Genomic DNA, 23,487 nt, shown 5'->3' with positions numbered 1-23,487 from the left:
TTTCTGATATTTAATGTACTTAAGTATTTGAAGTAAAAATAAAAAGTAAAAAGCAAGCGGTTTTATTTTGAACTTTTATTGTAAACTTTATTTTGGCTTTCTTATAGTAAAGCATAAAGCATATTCAGGGTTCCCATATCTTCTTAATCTCACTCATCAAATCAAATCACATTCTTTTCTAGGACTTTTTAGGCACAATTCTCTGAAATGAAAAATAAATAACTTATTTCTTTCACAAAAAAAAATGACCTGCTTGTAGGGAGAACATTTTGGTTGTGGCATGAGCATTTCTAGGGCTTACTCCCCAGGTCACCGTCACTCACACACACACACACAGGCCACCTATGTCCAGCAGCTACTAATATGCCAGTCATTAGTTGAAACTGAAAAGGTGTCTGTTCATCTTCAAAAGAAGCTGGTTTTCAAAGTTGCCAGAATTCAGTGCCCGGGAGTTTCAGGCCCAAGACCGACCATAGTGGTGGAAATTGGATAAATTAAGCAACATTTCAGCTCTTACTATCCTGTAGTTTTTATTAGTACCATGGTTCAACAAATGTGTAAAGGTTATATAATAATTCACTTTAACTGAGAAGTTAACAAAATATTCCACAAGTTACCAAAACAGAAAGAAAGAAAGAAAGCCTTTGAAATGTAGCCTATCCCATGCTTCCACAAAGAGGCATATTGAACTAATGTTTAGGCTACATGTTTTTTGCATGGGTAGGCTATATTGTTGTTTGGTGATTTAGCCTACTCCTTTACTACACCCTCTTCTGAGCAAACAAGGCATATAGGTTTATCATGTAGGGTAATTGTTCTTTCTTACATTAAATAACTTTAATTTATCCTCTCTACTTGTCCCTGTAGTCATGGCCTCCTCATCACTAATTTCGGGCTCATCATTTTCAGTGGTCGACTGCTTGATCTGCTGCTCAGTCTCTCCTGGCCTCTTTCTACCCTCCATCCTTCCTGACGCTTGTGTCTACTGTAGGGCCGGCTTGGCTATCCGTATCTGAGAAAACTTTTTGGAAAAGACGGGCTATATGGACCCAACCAACTCTTTTTGGAAGGGGAGAACTCCCTCAATTAGGCTACAACCCATGCAGAGACATTGCATTGGTGTCATGCACAGAATGCGGAACGTGTCCTACTTTAAGAAAAGATAGACTAACGTGACAAATGTCAATATTTGTTTCCTCGACCGGCCCAAAAGTGAAGCGGCCCACCGGGAATTCTCCCAATTACCCACCCCGGGCCTGATTCAGTCTTAAGACAACTCCTGCGATGCTATGGATAAATAGCCTTTCACAGGCCGCTATGGCAGGTAGCCGATGTATGACGTTATATTCACCACTACCCTGTTCACCGAGTTCACCACAATCGGCGGGGTGGTCGTCTATGATAACGGGAGGTCCTCCAGTAGGTGCTCGTGCTTCCATGGCGGTTTCAGTTGTGCGTCCTCCTCCTTTATAAGCCTGTTTGAGTTGTGATTCACTCGGATCTTTCACCCGTATCTTTAAATTAACCCATGAGTCGCGAGTCTCTAGTATCATTAACTCGGATCAGTTGAGTCCTATTTCAATCTAAAACGATAAACAGCGCCACACACAAACCTCTTGCAACATTAGCTAGCCTCCCAGCCCTAGCCATCGTAGCTGCCAAAAATGTAACAATTTCGTAGGCAACCACAACTCCACAAATCAACTCAAGCGACTGAGTGAGCAGGCAGTCCGAGATAACTGGTTAACTTCCCGCAGAGCCGGAAACATTGCAGACTCACAGACCATGGGACTCAGATTGGAGCGGCTGAGTAGCAATCCGGGTTAGTCGGATCAGCCGGCCGGTTAGGCTACGTTGAGTACGAGTCAGTCGAATCAGCCGGCTACGTTGTCATGAGTGGATCTGCGAGAGCGAGTAGCTCGAGGTGAAAAGCAATTCCACAACAAAAGCCATTTCTTTCACTTCTGAAATAACACACAATGTTCTGCATGTAGCCTAGACATAATTAGATTTGGTGTATAGATGTAGCATATTAAAATGCAATTAGGTCGTGCAGACAGTCCGAACTGCACGCTCATGGAGCTGCTTGAGTAGCCTATCTACCCGGGTCAGTCAAGTCAGCCGGGCGGGCCGGTTTGTTATGAGTGCGAGTCAGCCGAATCAGCCGGCTACGTTGTCATGAGTGGATCTTTAGAGTAACTCCTCGTCAAGGTGAAAAACAAATCCACAACAAAAGCCATGATTTCACTTCTGAAATAACATGTTTTGCACGCATAGCCTACTTTAAAATGCAATTAGGTCGCGAAGACAGTCCGAAACATTGCAAGCTCTGTATGGAGAGTAGGCTATAGCCAGTCGGATCAGCCCAGCGGGCCGGTGTTCCAGTTTAGATGGTGAGCAGTTTAACTGGTGATATTTGCATAAAATCTGTGAATATTCAACAAGACCCTGCCTACTTCTTAATCTGCTCTGCCTCTGACAGTGCAGGTTTATATTAGGCTACATTTTCACGAAGTGTTTGCAAGTGAGACAATATAACGGATATCGCTGAAAACATCACCAGTGTATGTCTAATACATGTCCGTTTAACCCTTAGAACCCTAAGCTGTTTTTAGGGCATTTTCACTACCTTTATTCATAAGGATTTATTCTGGTCATTGTAAGTGCCACACACATATATTATATATTGTTTTTTTCAGGAGAGTTTAGGCTATTCAGATCTGCCATCATTTCATTTATTAATACTAGCATTGATTTTATTTTGATTTTTAAAGAATTAAAATATAAAAAGTGTATTATAAAAATTCTTATATTTCGACATGTATCTCACCACTGCAAGCTCACAGCTCTACATGCATTTCATGTGTGTGTAGGGCAGACTGTCCTGAATCGGGCAATATAATTGCCATGTTGGAGGGATACTCTGGGGCTGAGCAATTTACAGAAATATTTGCTGTGTGATTTACGGAAATAAATGCCATTTTTTATTTAGTGATGAAAAATGACCTTTCTGCGCTCCATATCTGTGACACGAACTGATCTGACCTGACTTGACCCGAGGTTGCGTGTTAGCCTGCGTGCCTGTGTGTATGCAGTCATAATAATTCTCAACTCTTTACTGCATTGCCATGAACAAAGTAAAGGCAAAAAAGGTGTTTATTTGTTGAACAAATTGGGATGCAATGTGAGCCTCGAATTGGATGCCATGCAGGAATTTGTTAGGATCTCAAAACCGGAATATGAACATGCTTTGCCATAGAGAAACACATGATAGCATTGGATTATAAACATGCTTTGCCACAAGAACAGACACAAACGTGGGGTAAGTCCAGCTATATGAAGTTATTATTTTGCTGTCACTTCGTCTGTTTTATAACCCAGAAGGATGTACTTGGTATCAAATGATAGCTCTGAGTCTCCTCTTTCATCTGACATGCGTGGCATATCTATGCGATCACGGGTCCGCGAGTAATTCATACGAGAGTAATGAGTGTGCAGCATTGGTTTGTGTACATGACGTTATTATTTTGCAGTCACTTCGTCTGGTTTTATAAGCCAGAAGGATCGGTATACATGGTACCAATGGATAGCCCTGTGCCCCCTCTTTCATCTGATATGCTTGCCATATCGATGCGATCACGGGTTCGCGAGTAATTCAAACTAGAGTAATGTGTGTGCAGGTGAATGCAGAGAAGTATAGACTGTAAATATGATGCAATTTGATTTAATTTCATGATTTTTTTTAATTTTCATACTTGATCGTACAGACAAGTGTGTAGTCTCGTTGGAAAGCCCCACTTCTGCTCTGTCGTGCAATAAAGGTTTTATCTCGCTGCGATGAACCGTTCCGGAGCAATGTAACAGAGAAGAAAGGGTGTGTTTTTTGACGCACTTTGCGTCAATCGGGTTCTAAGGGTTAAGCATTATCCACAAATATGACACATACTGAATGAATGGAAAAAAATAAGCGATCTAGCTGGGATTCGAACCACGCATGGACAAGAAAGTTGATTGGAATAGCTTCTACATCGTCTATACCACTACACTACGAGCCGCTGAAATTGATGCCAGATTTCTATGTATATATTGAACTGTTAGTAAAAGTTAACACAGGTTAACATAAGTGAGAAATACACGCCCATGTTAACTGGTGCCATCACAATTTCACATGGGCATATGCAAGCCTCAAAACAACAAAATAGGTTCATCTTTGCCTCACATACCAAAACCTAACTGATGTACAACAAACTGGCATGTCCCACTAACACTTTATTCCGTTTTGGGGATTAATAATATGAAATACGTCAGTCATGTGCAAAAATTATCATAACTTAGTGTCATGTCTCGGTGAAGTTATGCAGTGAGCTGTCTAATGATTTGAAGTGAACACATGAAACTTATTTTCTCCGAGTTAAATATTATTTAATTTGTTGGTCCTAGTTTGACGACACAAAATGGTTACCATGGTAGCATATTACAAAACTTTGATGTAGCTAGAGAGTTTGATGACAGATGTTGCTGTTTCAGATTCCCACGTAGCCTAAATTAGAAAATAGTTTAGCCTACTTACTGCTCGTTCAGCAGCCTGTTGCAAAACATTCACTTAGCCTAGATGTTTGCTATAATGAATATCTTTTGACAAATAAGCTGTCACAAGACAACATAGACCTACATTCATTTAATAGGAACACCATGCTATTGCATAGGTACAAAATAACCAGTGGTGCAATTGGTTAGCAGGGTGGACTATTACTGCTAGCTTGCTATTTTAGTGAGCAGTTCGAGGCCCAAGTGATCTTCCTAATTTTTGCGCATTATAATCATGATGTGTGTTTCTGCACAAAAAGAGAGCAACGTCTGATGGGGTCATTTGTTACTGTTTGTGATGCAAAATTACTGAGGCAAAATTAATCTGCATTATTTAAGGCATGCATTCGCTGTGTTGGATATCACCAGTTAACATGGACATCAGGATAGCTAGTAAGCTAGTAGACTAGTCTAATAGACTAATGACAAGTGTTGCTCTCTGTGGCGTAGTGGTGATAGTGTTTACTGCTTGGAACATTTAGCCTCAGTGAGACTCATGTTCGAAACCCAACAAAACCTTCGCTGATTTACTTTGACACATTTCCTGTTTGCACAACATTTTGTGTGGATGCTTAAGCAGACATGCATTATACATAGCGATTCCGCATGTTTTCGGCAAGATCTTGCTTCATATTCTGTCACGCACTGTAGGCTTGTGAAAATGTGAATCTCCAGCACTGGAAGGGCGGAGGCAGAGCAAAGCGTTGTTAACAAGTTGGCAGGGTCTTGTTGAATATTCACGGATTTTATGCAAATATCACAAGTTAACCTGCTCACCATCTAAACTGGAACACCGGTTACGTTGTTGTTATGAGTGCGAGTCAGCCGAATCAGCCGGCTACGTTGTCATGAGTGGATCTTTAGAGGAGCGAGTAACTCCTCGTCAAGGTTAAAAGAAAATCCACAACAAAAGCTATGCTTTCACTTCTGAAATAACATATATTCTGCACGTTTAGCCTTCTTTAAAATGCAATTAGGTCGCGAAGACAGTCCGAAACATTGCAAGCTCTGTATGGAGTTGCTTGAGTAGGCTAGCCTACCTGGGTCATTTGGATCAGTCGGGCGGACCGGTTACATTATGTTGTTATGAATGCGAGTCAGTCGAATCAGCCGGCTACATTGTCATGAGTGGATCTGTATACGAGCAAGTAGCCTAGTTTCTACTCGTGTCAAGGTGATAATAATAATAGGCCTAATGAGAATAGTAGTAGTAGTAGTAGTGTAGTAGTAATAATAATAATAATAACAATAATAATAATTTATTCACTGCAGGGCATTTCTACGTTCCTGTTTCTATGTCTACATTGAAAGTCAATTGCAAAGGCTAGGTTAAGACAATAAACAGTCTGGCTCAAACTGCTTTCTTTCCCGTGAGTGGGTGGAGGTTTTGATGCTGATTTCAACTGGTTTCAACTGGTTTCATGGTGATATCTATTAGTTAAATTGTTTACCCTGTTAACCTGTGGTGATTGCCTTTTGATCAAATGTGTTTTTGTGCTTTATGTGGACATTTTCAAATTCTTTGTTTGGGCTCTTAGGCTAAAATCAATCAGTAGCTCCTAAAGAAGCTCCATGTAAAATATGGTGCTTTTATCCACAAGACTAACAGGCCAACTTAAGTTTGAGTTCATCAAATACAACAATAGTAGTAGAATGTTATATACAATTATCAACAACAGTTTTAAGTACATTCTTTAAGTACAACTCTTTGTTTCAGAGAACTTGCATAACAAAGGTGTCATCTAAAAGCTTGTTTTCTTCTGTGCCTGTGTGTTTGTTTAATTTCTAGCATGAACTATCATAGAGATATGCAGTCAGATTAGAATGATGGCATTTGACTGTGACTGCATAATCAGGTTAAAAGCGCTATAAATGGGTTTTTTCCCCCTGGGTATGACATGAAATGCGCTCTACCTTTATTTATACAAAAAGTCCCAAGAGGTAGTAAGTTACAGTGAGTCCCGACGTGATGTGTTCTAAAATCACTGTAATCTACTGCCTTGCCCCTTTCAGGTCTGTTATCTGTTGGCGGAGCTCTGATGAATAAACGTGTAGCTCAGTATCAGCTTAAGGAAAAAGGACAACAAATTTTCCAGAACATTTTACATTTTTTCTCTCATTTTCCATGACTGAAAAATTAGTGAACTAGTTTCCAGGTTTTCCAGGATGTGTGGGAACCCTGTTAAATGTACACTATGCCGGTTTAGGTATTTTTGCCTACTGTAGAACTCCCTCTCTTGTCGGGATATATTTATATTTTACTCTGCTGTTGTAAATAGCAAACTTCTTGCAACTTGTCCCCCCGGTACACAATGAAAAAGCTTTTGTTGTGGAGGTGAAGGATTAACAACAGGCAAAAACTATCTACAAGGTATATCTACTGACAAGGTAATGTTTCATGATTCTCGCGAGATTTGGTCGGGCCGCCGTTCTTGAAGTTGCATGTCTGGTTCTCGGTAGCAACTCGCTATGTCTATGCTGTATTGCTATGCTAGGTGAACGATTCACCTATAACAAGTTCATTTACTATCAAATTGGCTTTGTTAAGGTTATATTAAGGGGGACATCGTGCATAATGTACCTTTAAATATATCTATGCAACAAAATTACACACAAGGTTTCTTTGTAGAGAAAATAAGTTTTTGTTGTTCCATGTTATAAGAGAAAGGCAACAGGTATACACACTGAACTAAAGCCTATTTTTTAGCAGTTCTGCAAGAATCATTCAGCCTGAGAAACTTGCTGCTTGTACAAGTGAAGAAGAAGAATTGTATCTGTTATTACCAACTGCTCTAATGCTTTAATCACTTGTTTCAATATTCAATAATTATGTGTGCATAACTCTGACAATCAATGAAAATGACAATCTAATCTAAAACTTAATAGTATCTGATAGCCTATAGCTATAATAAGAGAGAGCCTGCTGACCTTGTAAACGTAGAGTTCATGACTTTCATCAGTCAGCGTAGTTCCATCCTCCCTCATGAGTGGCGTGAAGGCAAAGCCAAAGAGCTTCTTCTCTCCCTTATCTTTAGCTGTGATGGTAGGAATGGCCAAAGTCATCATTAGACATTGGTATTTACAGTCATGTGAAAAAGAAAGTACACCCTCTTTGAAATCTATGGTCAGAACATTATTAAAAATCATATGGTCTTAACAGGTCTTAACATAAGGTAGATACAACCTCAAATGACTAATAACACATGATATCAGCAACATCAGTAGGCTATGTGTGGTCTGTGCGTACAGCATAACAACAACACGTTACATTTATATAGCCCTTTTCTCAAAACTCAAAGCACTTCACATGGAAAGGGGGACCTCACTAACCACCACCAATGTGTAGCACCCACCTGGGTGATGCACGGCAGCCATTATGCGCCAGAATGCTTACCACACACCAGCTTCAGGTGGCGAGTGGGAGTGAATGAGCCAATTACAGTGGCCAGATTGAATGAGCCAAGCTGGAAATTTAGCCAGGCTACTGGGGAATCCCCCACTCTTTGCGATAAGTGCCATGGGATCTTTAATGACCACAGTGAGTCAGGACCTCGGTTTAACGTCTCATTCGAAGGACGGCATCTCCTACAGTACAGTGTCCCCGTCACTGCACTAGGGCATTGGGATCGATCTAGACTCTAGACTCATTTGCACCACATTGATTGCATAATATTGACAATAAGCATACATTAAGTTATTATAAGCAGTCGTCATTGCTTTGACAATGAAAGGATGTATCGTAACACCCCCAATTATCACCACTTTTGTTCGGAAATTCTAAAACAACAATGTTTTTTAACACTTCAAAATAACATTTGCTAAATGAACCTTACATTTTTCAGTAGCCATAGGTGTGTAGATTTGAACAAAAAAATGTACTGCCTGAAATATCCGATTTTGTTTACCACGCTCTGAGTTATAGTGCTGGCCTGATGGGTCGCCTATTTACGCCGTTTTAAAGGCACATAAATGGTTAGACTGAGAATTCTCGTCATGAAATAAAAATTCCACTGGAGCTCCAAGCGGATGTGTACACGCAGCCAACACTGTTTACAGCTCTTCGAGTCACGGTAAAATGTAATTTTTGGTACATAGCTAATTTAGATACACCTATGGTGTGGGTGCTTGCGTTTCTTTAGGAATCCGCCGTCTTGGTTTGTATAGAAATGGATATTAAGTGACACATACACGCAAGACGGCGGAAATACGGGACCGACGGAGTTCCGATAATGACCTGTTGCTACCTTGATGTTTCTGTTTGCTATTAAAAACAAACTATATAACTAGCCACCTAGCAGAGTGGAATACGTTTTAATTAGATTCAGATCATATGTGACCCTGCAAGGCGAAACCAGTCGCTTTGTGCACGGTGCTATTTTGAGAAAATCCACGATAAACAAAAGTATGACGAATTTCACATTTTCGCATAATTCGACAGTATACAGTCTACACTTTCATATTGTGAACAAATTTTACAGATAAACATACGTTTTGACTGTTAAACCCTGAATTTATTTAGGTGAAGATTCAACACATTAGCAGTCATTCCCTTTGTCCACGCCGCTATAAGGTTTTACTGTAGGCTAGAGCTAAAATTTACTCATTAGGCTACTCATTACTTGTTACTCAATGTGTCAGGTCTATATTGGGCAGCCATGGCCTACTGGTTAGCGCTTCGGACTTGGAACCGGAGGGTTGCCGGTAGGGGTGGGCGATATATATCGTCTGCGATAATATCGTGATTGTTGTTTTAACAATGTGCAAATTTACATTATCGAGTATTTAAATTACTTATGGGGGGAAAAAACACTCGAACTCGAAACCCCATACATTCACTAAATCCAGGAGGTGTATGCAAGAGAAGCCCCGTTGCAGCAGAGCAAGTGTCACATGATCGCTAGTGGGTTCACGTTGTCACACACAGGCCTTATGTTTATTTTGTGTAGCGAGATGAAGACGTAGCCTACAAGGGATTTTATGCAGCTACTTCTGTTCACGTAGCATTGATGAGACAGTCACATTTTTTCCTACATGGTATTGTATGGAGAGAAAACATTTGCCTTTGAGTATTTTAGTAGTCAGTTGTAAACAAAGAACTCTTCTCATGTAACCCTTTTGTAAATGGACTAAAGTTCGCTCTAAATATCTACGTGTATCAATTATGCTAACCGTTAGCATCTCTATGGGATTTCTCATATACATTAGCCATAAGCTAACGCATTAGTTTCTATTCTGTAACTTCTATTCTGTGGAATGCTAGCCTACATGATTTCTCTTAAACAAAACATCGAAGGGAATAACTGAGATGTACTCTGTTGGTCTGCTTAGTTTTACAGTGAATCCTAAGTAAAGGTTTTTGAAAGGAACTTCAGCTTCAGACTTTCTCTTGAGAAACTGTTAGGCCTAGTCATCTTCTCTAATGTAGCTGGCTAGACCATGTCATTGCCACACACACAAGTGGGGGCAAAATTGGAAATGTGTCATAGAGTGACAATGCATTGGTTGATTTGGTTAAAAAGTCACAGGTTAGGTTATTGGGTTATTATTGTATTGATGCTATTCATAAATAATGAGCTGTAAAGTAACTCAGACTTTTACAATTTGTTTTTAAGGATATTGACTAATTATCGTTATCGTCAAAATCACAAAAAATATTTTTTGTCCATATCGCCCACCCCTAGTTGCCGGTTCGAACCCCGACCAGTAGGCCATGGCTAAAGTGCCCTTGACAGTGTATCCCACAGAATTGGATTCAATTTGTGGCGGTAGCTGACTTGGACAACGGGGGGGGGGGGGGGGGGGGGCATCGTCTTGGTAGTGTATAGGTCTAATTGAGTGCCTGTCACTTTAAACGTTCGTGAGGGAACACTTGCAAATTGCAATTGTAACACAGTTTAAAGGCTGCTGATGTGGATGCAACTCATAACGTTTTCTACATAGTTAAAATAAAGGTTCGTACTTCTCCTTGGGACAAGCACTTTTGAATTTTGGAAAACACTTTTCCACTTACATTGGGATTTTGCAAACATTCAGTGTCAGAGTCAATAAAATGAGCCCTTCAACGAAATTGACAAGCAGCTGTAAGTAGGCTAAGCATGCTAAATTCGACATCCAAACAGTATTCTAACGTTAGCTTTGAGATACTGCTTGATTGCATAACTTAACTTAGTTTAGTCTCTTCAATGTAGCCTACTATGTTGTGATAAGATCTTAGCAGAGTTATCTTCAATGCTGCAGTTTTAAACAAATTTGCGCAGCATGGTCACGATGCTAAGCGGATTTAATAGCAATTTAGCCAGACGTCTTCTATGCAATGCTTCTATGTGGCAACAACAATCCTTCAACAATCGTGAATTTTGTTAAATGCACATGCAGAGGAGAGGCAGCGGGCTACGAGAGAGCGGGGCGGGGCAAGGAAGTGCTGCGTGCGTAAAAAGCGCAGCTCAATGGCAATGCAAGGATTTGATCTTATATTTAATTTAAATTAAATTAAACATAGAATATTTATGTGTGGCGGCCGATTTTTATTTTGTGGCGCCCCGCCACAGATTAGTCAATGTATGGGAAACACTGCTTGAGCAAGGCACCTAACCCCTCACTGCTCCCCGAGCGCCGCTGTTGTTGCAGGCAGATCACTGAACCGGGATTAGTGTGTGCTTCACCTCACTGTGTGTTCACTGTGTGCAGTGTGTTTTACTAATTCACGGATTGGGATAAATGCAGAGACCAAATTTCTCTCACGGGATCAAAAGAGTATATATACTTATACTTACTTATATCCTGCTTGGCAGATGTAACCGAATATGAATATGAAAGACTTGCCTTTCAGGGCACGAACGGTCAAAAGCACAAACTTTTAGAAATATCCTGCCGTCATTTTAGGGACCAGGATAAGTTTTCCATTGGCGTAGCGCATTTTAAAAGTATACACAATCTGTGTGTACACAGAACTTCATCTCCCCTTACTTCCCCCGAAGTACATTAATTATATTCTATAGTGACACCTTATGACCGTCCCAGGTATTAACTAGGGGGCAGAAAAAGACATTGAAAAAGACACTGCACGCCATATTCGCCTTATTCACCCGGCGGCCATTACGAGGCTGAGGGGTACACTTGCCATTACACCTCAGTCCAGCAGATGGTGGTGGTAATGCACTCCGTTTGCAATAGGGGTGTAACGGTTCATGTATTCGTATTGAACCGAAACGGTACGGGCGTCACGGTTCGGTGCATGAATTTACACGGAGAATACACGGTATAAAAATACATAAAACTCGTGTGCGGATTAATTAATGTCATGCGCAATTACTGTTAAGTAGCGAGAGTAACGGGAGTTCTTTAGCGACACCTAACGCTAATCTGTAGGTCATCAGTCGAGTCCGTCAGTCATTAGCAGCACTAAGGTTAGACCCACAAGAGTTAGAGGATCCGCTGGTCTCTTTAAGATCGCAAGTTTGAGAACTTCAGTTACAGTAACGTTAGTACAGGCGAAAGAGTGGTGGATAAGATGAAACTGTGTGTCGGCGTTGTTCAGCAGTTGTTGGGTATGTGAGTGGAAAAAATGCTACACATATTTGAAGCCATCACCCAGATGATGTAGGCTACCAATCACTGAAACGAGGGGGAAAAACACTTCCCCTGCGCTTCAGCAGCCTTTGGATACACATACAAATAGGGCCAAAACCTATGGCTTAAATTAAATGATTTCGTAATGACAGAAAGCTATGTAAATCGCGTGGTAATTACCTTTATGTTGGGGTAACTTGTAACTTCTCACATGAGGAGCTGGTAGTGTTAAGTGCATAGACAGTAAAATAAAGTGACAACGCTAACCAGGCTAATAAACAAACCATGCTACGGTGAGTTAACGTCAAAGGGCAAAGTCACGTGACTTCTAGTTGTAGTCTGTTTATGAAATGAAAGGAGCAATTTCGTTTTTTTTAAAAAGGCAAAATAGTGTGATATTTTCACAGTTAGTAGGCTAGATTATTACTTTACACACAATGAAAAATATTGAGGCAAATTGTAGACCCTTCCATATACAACTAAACACAGATGTTGAAGGTCTTGCTTAAGTGGATTTTTAAAAATCATTTTTCTATGTAATTTGCACTTTCAGAAATAAGAGATACTGTAGGCCTATTTTCAGTTTTATAGCTGATTGTCTTATTTTGTTTACAAGTTACAGATGGAGTCTGGGTACTTACTGTACTGTTTAGCCTACATCTTACACACTTCAGGCTGTTGCAGATAGCTCAGGGAAGAGACTGTATGACACTAGGTGGTACAGCCTGAGACATGCACAATAAAAAAAAAAAGTTTTTATGTATTGTTGTGTGTCTTGTCCTTATGTCTGTCTGCTGGCTGTGCGATTAATTGCCCCTCGGGAACAATAAAGTTACCTTGACCTTGAAAAAAAAAAACAGGCCAGTGAACCCTTCTTCTTTTTCGGTGAGCTTTTTTTTGGCAGTTTGCAAACTAGGGGTGTAACGGTACACAGAAGTCACGGTTCGGTTCATACCTCGGTTCGGACATCACGGTTCGGTACGAGTTCGGTACAATGGAGGGAAAAGCAAAACAAAAATGCAGAAAGCATTTTTTTTTATTGTGCATGTCTCAGGCTGTACCACCTAGTGTCATACTCACAGGATCTAACACAGTAATGAATAAAAATAAATATAGTTAAAACAGTTCTGGCAGATTGTTTAAAATGGAAATGGAAGTCGGGATAAAAGAGTTTCTGAGTCTATTGGACCTGTATCTGGGCATGGAGTACCTACGGCCTAAAGGGAGTAGCTTAAACTGGCAGGACAAGGGATGGCTGGGGTCAGCTGCAATAGATTGGGCCTTCTTTGCCACTTTTTTAGTGTGGGTGTGAGAGAGAGTGGGGAAGTTGATGCCTGCGATCTTGCTACATGTCCCGATGATACTCTCCAGTCTATTTTTGTTTTGGACAAAGAACCAAACCAGCAAATAAAACAGAAGGTTAAAACAGACTCAAAAAAACAGGAATAAAACATTCTCATAAAAGTAGGGTCAATGTTAAAATTCCTCAGTTTGCGATAAAAGTACATGCGCTGATGGGCTTTGGCACAAACAGCGTAAGAATCAAACAGTGTATGAATCAAAACATAGCTTACTGTCAATAATTATGCCAAGGTACTTGCACTCTTGTACTATCTCAACTGGTTGACCATTAATGATAGTGGGGGGAAGAGGGGGGCATTGTTTCCTTCAGTGAGTTTTTTTTTTAGCAGTTTGCAAATGGAGTGCATTACCACCACCATCTGCTGGACTGAGGTGTAATGGCAAGTGTATACAGTACGAACGAAACTGGTATGCCAAATATTTAAATAAATCCAAAACTATATTGTAATGATTCTGGGTGTTTTTTTTAATCGTTCTCAAAAAATGTTTATTTTTCTCCACGTAAATAGTGTTATTTTTTTATTTTCTTCATGTAGTTTAGCTTCCTTTAACAATGAAGTATAATTTATGCCCATTGATTGAAATATTTATGAGTTTGAGGACTTCATAGCCCAAAACTCCTTCAGCTCATCATAAGCCTCCATTCATTTACGGGATAGTGTTGCCCCTACCAATATGGCGGCCGTGTTGACATATTCCTTCTAATAGAACTCAACAGACAATGTGGTATCTATGTATATATATCTATGCGTGAGACAATAACGCCATAGTAGGAAGAGAGGCCTCACTGGAGCAATGTCTGAACTCGAAGCGCAAATGCGAGTCCCTGAAGCGGTCAATAGGGATGGGAAGCTTGATGATCTCACTCCAACGGGGACTGTTGTTGTGGTACAGCACAAAGGAACGGTATTCAGCGATACAAACTTCACCTGTCCCCAAGCTGATGCAGTCCTGAGACAAAATACACAGCAAAAAGAACAAGTACACAAAAACACAGAAAGAGAAACAGCATTTTAATATTGTTAAATAAATACTGGGTTAAACATTACTTAGATGTTTTATCTTCAAAACTGCAAAAACAAACTATACTATTATTTGAACTTTAATAACAAATAAAAACAAACTATACTATTATTTGTTGTGTATTTGTATGACAAGGTAAAATGGTTTCTGTGATATAACAACAAAAAGGATGACATACTTTCAGGACCTCCCCATCAGCATACAGCACATACATCGTCACCTCAATGTTTTTCTGAACACTTTTGCCTCCCCTCTCAAAGTCTCCTCTCTCTAATGTCAAGTACAGGTCATTCCGGATGTCACCTAGGTCACAGATATGCAGATGCCCAAAGGTTTTCAGGATCAGTTTCAAATGGCATGGTTGAAAAAAAAAACATTTAGTGTTTCCTCACCTAGCATAAATAAGGTGCTGATATAAAGAGGCCATTACAAATATATTCAGAGCTCCAGGCTGTGAGTGATCAGTTGCACTTTGCGAGCAAAATAAGGCATGACTGATTATTTATTAAATTTTGGAGAGCTGGACAGACGTAACTGTGGCAAGCAAGCAAATTCTGGTTATGTGAACCTTTTGTACATGAAGGCAACTCAATGTGCTTTACACCATCAGAGAACAGAGAATAACAAGCAGTGGTAAGTGAAAGCATGGAGGAAATGAAATAATAATAATAATAATAATAATAATAATAATAATAATAATAATAATAACTAGAAATGCAATTCCAAGGAATTACCAGTGCATGAAAATGCTAAAGTTGTGATGTAAAATATCATGTATAGTTAAAACAGATAATACAGAGATGGTTACTACGGTGATGCTAGGATAGACATGGTGGTTGCATAGCTTAATAAAAGTTGATAGTTTAAAAGTAGACTGTTTAAAAGCTGAATGTAGATAGTTTAAAAGTTGTTGATAGACAGTAGATAGTTTAAAAGTTGTTGATAGACAGCTAGTTTAATAGATAGTTTAATGATAGTTTAAAAGTAGACCGTTTAAAAGTTGAAGGTAAATAGTTTAAAAGTTGTTGACAGACAGAAAGTTGAATGAATGTTGATATTCAAATAGTTTAATGGCTGTGTATAGGTAGATATTTGACGATAACTGAAAGTTGGAATGGCTCTAATGTTTGCTAGCAGTTATGCTAAGATTTTTAATTCTGCTAACCATGTTACTTAGCTAATGTTTTATAGCAGTGCTAGCAATGCTAACATGCTAACCATGCTACTTAGCTAACTTAACTAATATTTTCTAGCAGTTTTGCTAAACATGCTAACTATGTTAGCAATGCTAACATGCTAACTATGTTAACCATGTGACTTAGATATACTGTACTTAAGTATCAAAAGTAATTTTCTGATATTTAATGTACTTAAGTATTTAAAGTAAAAAGTAAAAAGCAAGCGGTTTTATTTTGAACTTTTATTGTGAACTTTATTTTGGCTTTTTTATAGTAAAGCATAAAGCATTTTCAGGGTTCCCAGGTTAGGTTAATCTCACTCATCAAGAAATTTCACTTTTGTATGAACTTCAGGTAAAAATGAAAAATAAATAACTTATTTCTTTTTTTTTAACAAATTACCTGCTTGTAGGGAGAACATTTTGGTCATGTGGTATGAGCATTTCTAGGGCTTACTCTATGGAGGGGGATAGCTGTCAAAATATTCGTGTCCATAGATTTGATACACGTGCGTATTTGTCTGTAGTTGTGCATAAAATAAATATTTGTGAATTCTCGAATGAGTCCAGTCGTGCATAAAATATATTGTGTGTATTTTATCCATCAGAATACGGATGAAAAAAAAATATGAATTCAAAAATTACAAGTACGAAATCAAACTTTACAGTTGGCTTTATTTGGTATGAGTACGACTTCGCACAAGTGACTCAACTGTCAAAATACGTCATTGCCGCACTCACAGGCATTATTTGTTGAGAAAAGAAACATAGATCGAGATCAAGACTGCGCATGCGCTGAGACGAATCCGGCGGGGGCAGTGCCATTACTGCGGGTTAGGCACGTCGGCGCTAACGTTTGTGATAGCTACCTGTGGAGTTGAACAAATCGTCTTTTTCCCCCTTCGTTTATTGGCTTACGATGTCGGGAAGAACCTGTTGTGTTGTGTAGAAATGGATTGTGAACATCAACCGAAAGGATTTTGTTCCGAACAAACATATCACGGTAAGTTTTGTTTAACAGTATTAATCTTAAATCTTGCCAGTTGCCACAATGACTAGTATGTTGTTGTCTAGTCTTGCATGGCGATACTTTAACGCTATCTATGTTGGTGTGTTAAGACATGGCACCAAATATTTGACGTAGAAGCAAAACTGTAAAGTAAGTGTGTGCTAGGAACTTCGGTAGTCGCCAGAATAATTATCTCCATCAACTAAATGCCACTATTGAAAAATTATTCGCTTTAACTACTAACGTTGGGGCAGCCATGGTGGCCATCAAATCAACATAATTTGGCATTACAAACAGAAAACGTATGATGGAGTTCGGGGGCAGGCGACACTATGCTAGTTGCAAGATTGCTTTCCTTCTTTGGTAACGTTAACCATCAGTGTTTCCTCTATGTTGATTTGGTAGTGGCGGCCCCCCACGGTTTAATTTTCTTCCCTCACGGTATCAGAAATGGGGCAGACGTACAATAGTCGCAGTTGCCTTTCAAAATTCATTGTGCAGACCTGTTGTAGATTCTCCAAATATACAGCTCAATCACAACTGAAAATAATGCCTCATTGTGTGTGAATAGAGGTGAATACATAATTGTTTGTGTTGCAGCGAAGTGTCAGTTGTCAGTTCCGTGGGACGGTGGGGGGTTCGGACAGGCCTGCCCCCACTGCTTAAAAAAACACTGACCATGAAAACATCAGTCATTTGGAAAGATCTTAGTGCGTTTTCCTCCGATTCAGTATTGTAATAAACAGTTTTTGTGTAGCACTCACATTTAAAACTCACTTGGATTTTTGATGTAGATGTTTGTTTTTGGGTTAAATTTGTTGTTGTGCTGAGTTATAGTCTACATGTAAGTCAATGTCCTTTTCTCTATATTTGTATTTTATCAGGGGTCAATGTCATCTGGAAGAGCACCTCCCAAAAGATGTCTTCAGCCCTCACAAGAGGACACATCATGTGCTTGGAACTTGTGCACAATGGAATAAAGAACAGTTGTTGATGTATTAATTACAGTTTATTTGAACTTGACACTTCATTTAATTTATACAATACATGTATCACACATATAAATTGTTGTTATATTATTACTACAATTACATTACATTACATTTGGCTGACGCTTTTTAGCCAAAGCGACTTGCAACATGGTAAAAACATTTAAAGCTTTTAAGAGCAATTCTAACAATAAAAAAAAACACAATAAGTGCATCAATGAGTGCAATTGTCTGTAGTAGTGCTATGAGAGGAGATGATCTCTGAAGACCTGGGTTTTCAGATATTTTTGAAGATGTCGAGGGATGTCCCTGCTCTAGTAGGAACAGGTAGTGCGTTCCACCAACGAGGGACGACAGATGAGAAAAGTTTGTATCGGCCATATGTACAAAAAGGTTCAAATATGCTACTAGGCCGAGGTCAAATAGACTGGACCAGGTCAGTCTCTGTGGAAAATATTTAGACAAGATAGCAACAGTAATGGCTCTAATTTAAAGTAATGATTCAAATATAAATATAATTCTCTGTGTGGCTATAAGGGCCAAAAAGGTACACTAAAAAGTAGTGGTTCAAAAGGTAGGCATAGATTAATCAATAAATCCCTGTGTGGAAGTATGTGCAAAAAAGACACACTAAACAGTAGTTATTCAAAAGGTAAGAATAGATTAATGAATAAATCCCTGTGTGGAAATATGGGTAAAAAGATACACTAAACAGTAGTAATTCAAAAGGTAAGTATAGATTTATCAACAAATCCCTGTGTGGAAGTATGGACGGAGCCTCGTTAGAACAAGCAACAGTTGTTCAGGGACAGCTAACTTGATGGTCCTTAGTTGTGAGTGAAAAGCCATACAAAAATTGCCAAAAACTGTCCATGCCCAAGCCTGTGTAAATTTTGAGTCTTTGTCATCCAAATCATAGGCCTACACTGATCAGTTTGTGTCACAGTCTTTTGTTGACTTAAAACTGTAGTTGTGGTCTGCAGTATCTGGACACTGGATGCCATCTTCTTTTGGGAGGTGCTCTTCCAGATGACATTGACCCCTGATAAAATACAAATAGAAAAGGACATTGACTTACATGTAGACTAGAACTCAGCACAGCAACAAATTTAACCCAAAAACAATCATGAACATTTTGCACAACATCTACAACAAATATCCAAGTGAGTTTTAAATGTGAGTGCTACCCAAAAACTGTTTATTACAATACTGAATCGGAGGATAACGCACTAAGATCTTTCCAAATGACTGATGTTTTCACGGTTAACGTTACCAAAGAAGGAAAGCAATCTTGCAACTAGCATAGTGTCGCCTGCCCCCGAACTCCATCATACGTTTTCTGTTTGTAATGCCAAATCATGTTGATTTGATGGCCACCATGGCTGCCCCAACGTTAGTAGTTAAAGCGAATAATTTTTCAATAGTGGCATTTAGTTGATGGAGATAATTATTCTGGCGACTACCGAAGTTCCTAGCACACACTTACTTTACAGTTTTGCTTCTACGTCAAATATTTGGTGCCATGTCTTAACACACCAACATAGATAGCGTTAAAGTATCGCCATGCAAGACTAGACAACAACATGCTAGTCATTGTGGCAACTGGCAAGATTTAAGATTAATACTGTTAAACAAAACTTACCGTGATATGTTTGTTCGGAACAAAATCCTTTCGGTTGATGTTCACAATCCATTTCTGACGAACAGCTTGGTCTTCGGCTCGCCCTGGGAATCTGTGTGCTTATGTATGGTGTTACACAGGGGCAGGCTGTGTAATAACGGCGGGGGAACTTATATATTTTTGTTCCATATCTGTATTTTTCCACTGCTGTTGTAAAAGCCGAACACACAACAGGTTCTTCCCGACCTCGTAAGCCAATAAACGAAGGGGGAAAAAGACGATTTGTTAAACTCCACAGGTAGCTATCACAAACGTTAGCGCCGACGTGCCTAACCCGCAGTAATGGCACTGCCCCCGCCGGATTCGTCTCAGCGCATGCGCAGTCTTGATCTCGATCTATGTTTCTTTTCTCAACAAGTAATGCCTGTGAGTGCGGCGATGACGTATTTTGACAGTATTTTGACACTTGTGCGAAGTCGTACTCATACCAAATTAAGCCAACTGTAAAGTTTGATTTCTTACTTGTAATTTTTGAATTCATATTTTTTTTCCATCCGTATTCTGATGGATAAAATACACACAATATATTTTATGCACGACTGGACTCATTCGAGAATTCACAAATATTTATTTTGTGCACAACTACAGACAAATACGCACGTGTATCACATCTATGGACACGAATATTTTGACAGCTATCCCCCTCCATATTACTCCCCAGGTCACCATCTCACTCTCACACACACACACAGGCCACCTATGTCCAGCAGCTACTAATATGCCAGTCATTAGTTGAAACTGAAAAGGTGTCTGTTCATCTTCAAAAGAAGCAGGTTTTCAAAGTTGCCTTTTCAGTGCCCGGGAGTTTCAGGCCCAAGACCGGCCCACGTTTTCCATAGTGGTGGAAATTGGATAAATGAAGCAACATTTCAGCTATTACTATCCTGTAGTTTTTATTAGTACCATGGTTCAACAAATGTGTAAAGGTTATATAATAATTCACTTCAACTGAGAAGTTAACAAAACATTTCCACTATTCCACAAGTTAACAAAAACAGAAAGAAAGAAAGAAAGAAAGCCTTTGTACATGTAGCCTATCCCACGCTTCCACAAAGAGGCATATTGAACTACTGTTTAGGCTACATGTTTTTTGCATGGGTAGTCTATATTGTTGTTTAGTGATTTAGCCTACTCCTTTACTACACCCTCTTCTGAGCATATAGGTTTATCATGTAGGGTAATTGCTCTTTCTTACATTAAATAACTTTAATTTATCCTCTCTACTTGTCCCTGTAGTCATTGCCTTCTCATCACTAATTTCGGGCTCATAATTTTCAGTGGTCGACTGGTTGATCTTCTGCTCAGTCTCTCCTGGCCACTTTCTACCATCCATTCTTCCTGACGCTTGTGTCTAGCCTACTGTAGGGCCGGCTCAGCTATCCGTATCTGAGAAAACTTTTTGGAAAAGACGGGCTATGGACCCAACCAACTCTTTTGGGAGGGGAAAACTCCCTCACGTAGGCTACAACCCATGCAGAGACATTGGGGTCATGCACAGAATGCGGAACGTGTCCTACTTTAAGAAAAGATAGACTAACGTGACAAATGTCAATATTCTTTTCCTCGACCAGCCCAGAAGTGAAGCGGCCCACCGGGAATTCTCCCGATTACCCACCCCGGGCCTGATTCAGTCTTACACTTCCTGGACTGAAGACAAGTCCCGCGATGCTAAATAGCCTTTCACAGGCCGCTGAGGCAGGTAGCGGAGTGTTCAGCTACACAGAAAGCTGCCAATGTACAGAAACATTTCTTGCAAATACGGCCACGGGTGTATGACGTTCTCTTCACCACTACCCTGTTCACCGAGTTCACCACTATCGTCGGGGTGGTCGTCTATGACAACGGGAGGTCCTCCAGTAGGTGCTCGTGCTTCCATGGCGGTTTCAGTTGTGCGTCCTCCTCCCTCCTCCTTTAGCAACAAACACGCGCTGAAATAGAGCGCGGAGCGTGCGTAATGCAATCTAGGAGCAGTGATTCGCCAAACCTCCCTTATTGCAGTCGTACACATTTCTTCTAATTTTATGTTTTAGTAACGAGTAACGAAGATGCTTAGTGGAAATATAACGGAGTAAAAGTATACATTTTATCTAGGAAATGTAGTGGAGTAAAAGTGAAAGTTGACATAAATTTAAATAGCGAAGTAAAGTACAGATACGTAAAATGTCTACTTAAGTACAGTAACGAAGTATTTGTACTCCGTTACATTACAACACTGTTCCTCACTGACTGAAGCTGATATAATCATTTGGCGAGTTAATTAGCATAAGTTACATGTTAATGCTACCTAGCTACCTATAGCTACCTAGCACGTTAAGCCAGCCATTGGGATGAGCACGTTATAAATGTGAACTCTATCGTATTAATGTTAAGTAACAGCAGTAATACGAAACGTTTACTGACGTATAATGCATTACTTACGTGGCCTCACAGATTGAAGCCGACATAATCATTTGGCGAGTTAACGTAACGTTATATGTTAATGCTACCTAGCACGTTAAGCCATCCATTGGGATGAGCACGTTATCTGTGTGGACGCTAGTAAGTTATGAAACTGGCTTCGTGACTATTTTAGATTATGTGCTGGTGAATACAGTGTTGTGCCGTTGTAATGTTTGATATCACGTATACTATTGACGGGCAAGGTGAGTTCCTTTTGTCTCATCGAGGTATTTTGATCTGTTTTAGGGACGGACGAAGATACAAGGGAGCTTATCCCATGGCGTGCTGCCAACGCAGATTTGTTTACGGGGAGGAGAAATGCGACCCTTACTGGATTCGAGTAAGTACATTGCATTACCAGTTGTATTACGCTACGTTCTTCACTTCAAACTAACGTGATCACATATGCTCGTTATTGACAGTGCTGTAGTGGGGGCTAAACACATGTAAAGCAGTCTATGCATCTCTGGCCCAACCCCAGGATAAATAATCTCCTCAAAATAAATGTTGTGATATTGTTGTTGCAAACAAAACATAAGAAATATTGTAGTTGCATTTCATGTGTAACATAACATTAGGTGGGCGAACCCAGTACTCGTGTCATGTTAAATGTTCTGGTAGTGGGCTTCTGTATTATTTAATGCATTGATATGATCTGCTGTTGTGTTTTTACCAGGGAATTCATTAAGAAAAAGGGGTTGGAGGGGAGGCTGGATGCCAAAGCCATCAGGAAGTGATGGGAGAACTTGGTCCAGAAATACAAGGTTAGTACAAGGTTGTTCCATACATATCTTTTTGGAAAACTCATTTAGGATTGTTTGGGAATCATTGTCAGTGTTTTACCTAGGGTGATTGAGAGACTTTAAACATTTGAACGGTAGTGTATTTTTGTAAGTAAGAAATGTAAATGCATTGTTAGTGTTTAGCATTTGATAGTGAAATAGTGCAGCTTTTTTTGTTGTCGTTCATCCACAGGCACTTAAGAACCCTCGTACCGGTGTTAGTACAGAGGGGGGTGAGGCCACCGCTGCTTCTTGGAAGTGGTACTCACTGATGGATGAGGCAATAGGGAGCAGGCCGTCTATGGAGCCGCCTGCTCTCTTTGCCTCATCCAACCCGGAAGTGGCGAGGGCCTCACCCCCTTCTATGGTGACACCGGTGACTCCTGAGGTGTCTACCCCAAAGAGGCGCCGGGTAGATACCATGGAAATTTTGAAAGCCTTACAGGAGAATGAGAAGCAGGCTGATGAGGTGATGCAGGAGATGCAGAGAGAGCAGCGAGAGAGAGAGGAGAAGAGAGAGAGAGGCGAGAGAGGCTGCAGAGCGCGAGGAGAGGAGGCACCAACAGGCTGTGGAGAGGGAGGAGAGGCGGCACCGTGAGGATGTAGAGAGGGAGGAGAGGTTTTTCAGGGAGATGAGGAAGAGGGAGGACAGGAGGGAGAGGGAGATGGCTGCCAGAGAGAGAGAGGCGTCCGCCAGGGAGGAGCGCCTCCTGGCAATTTTAGATACATTTTCCAATAAATTGTAGTGAAATAAATATTAAATAAATATGTAACACATAATTTACACTGTGTCACTCGTTATATCACACCTTAACATCTTTTTTCCTGATTAGGTTACTCCAGACTTTCACATTGTGAATAGAGTCTGG

The 23,487-nt window shown here is 40.0% G+C and overlaps 1 protein-coding gene across 1 annotated transcript in view; it reads right to left on the bottom strand.

Moving 5' to 3' along the window:
• Positions 1-23,487, bottom strand: part of dock3 (dedicator of cytokinesis 3) — an 835,931-nt gene that overhangs the window by 573,634 nt on the left and 238,810 nt on the right. Inside the window, 3 exon segments of the mRNA XM_076267926.1 lie at positions 7,516-7,622; positions 14,307-14,469; positions 14,720-14,844. Of these exon segments, the coding sequence (XP_076124041.1) occupies positions 7,516-7,622; positions 14,307-14,469; positions 14,720-14,844 (395 nt within the window).

This window comes from Alosa pseudoharengus, unplaced genomic scaffold, assembly GCF_046254945.1.
Source record: "Alosa pseudoharengus isolate Yale_2024_CS ecotype anadromous, Long Island Sound unplaced genomic scaffold, YU_APseudo_1.1 YU_APseudo_1.1_scf_5, whole genome shotgun sequence".
Taxonomy (NCBI): domain Eukaryota; kingdom Metazoa; phylum Chordata; class Actinopteri; order Clupeiformes; family Clupeidae; genus Alosa; species Alosa pseudoharengus.
Note: the sequence above shows the minus strand (reverse complement) of the source record. Positions and strands in the feature narration are given on the sequence as shown.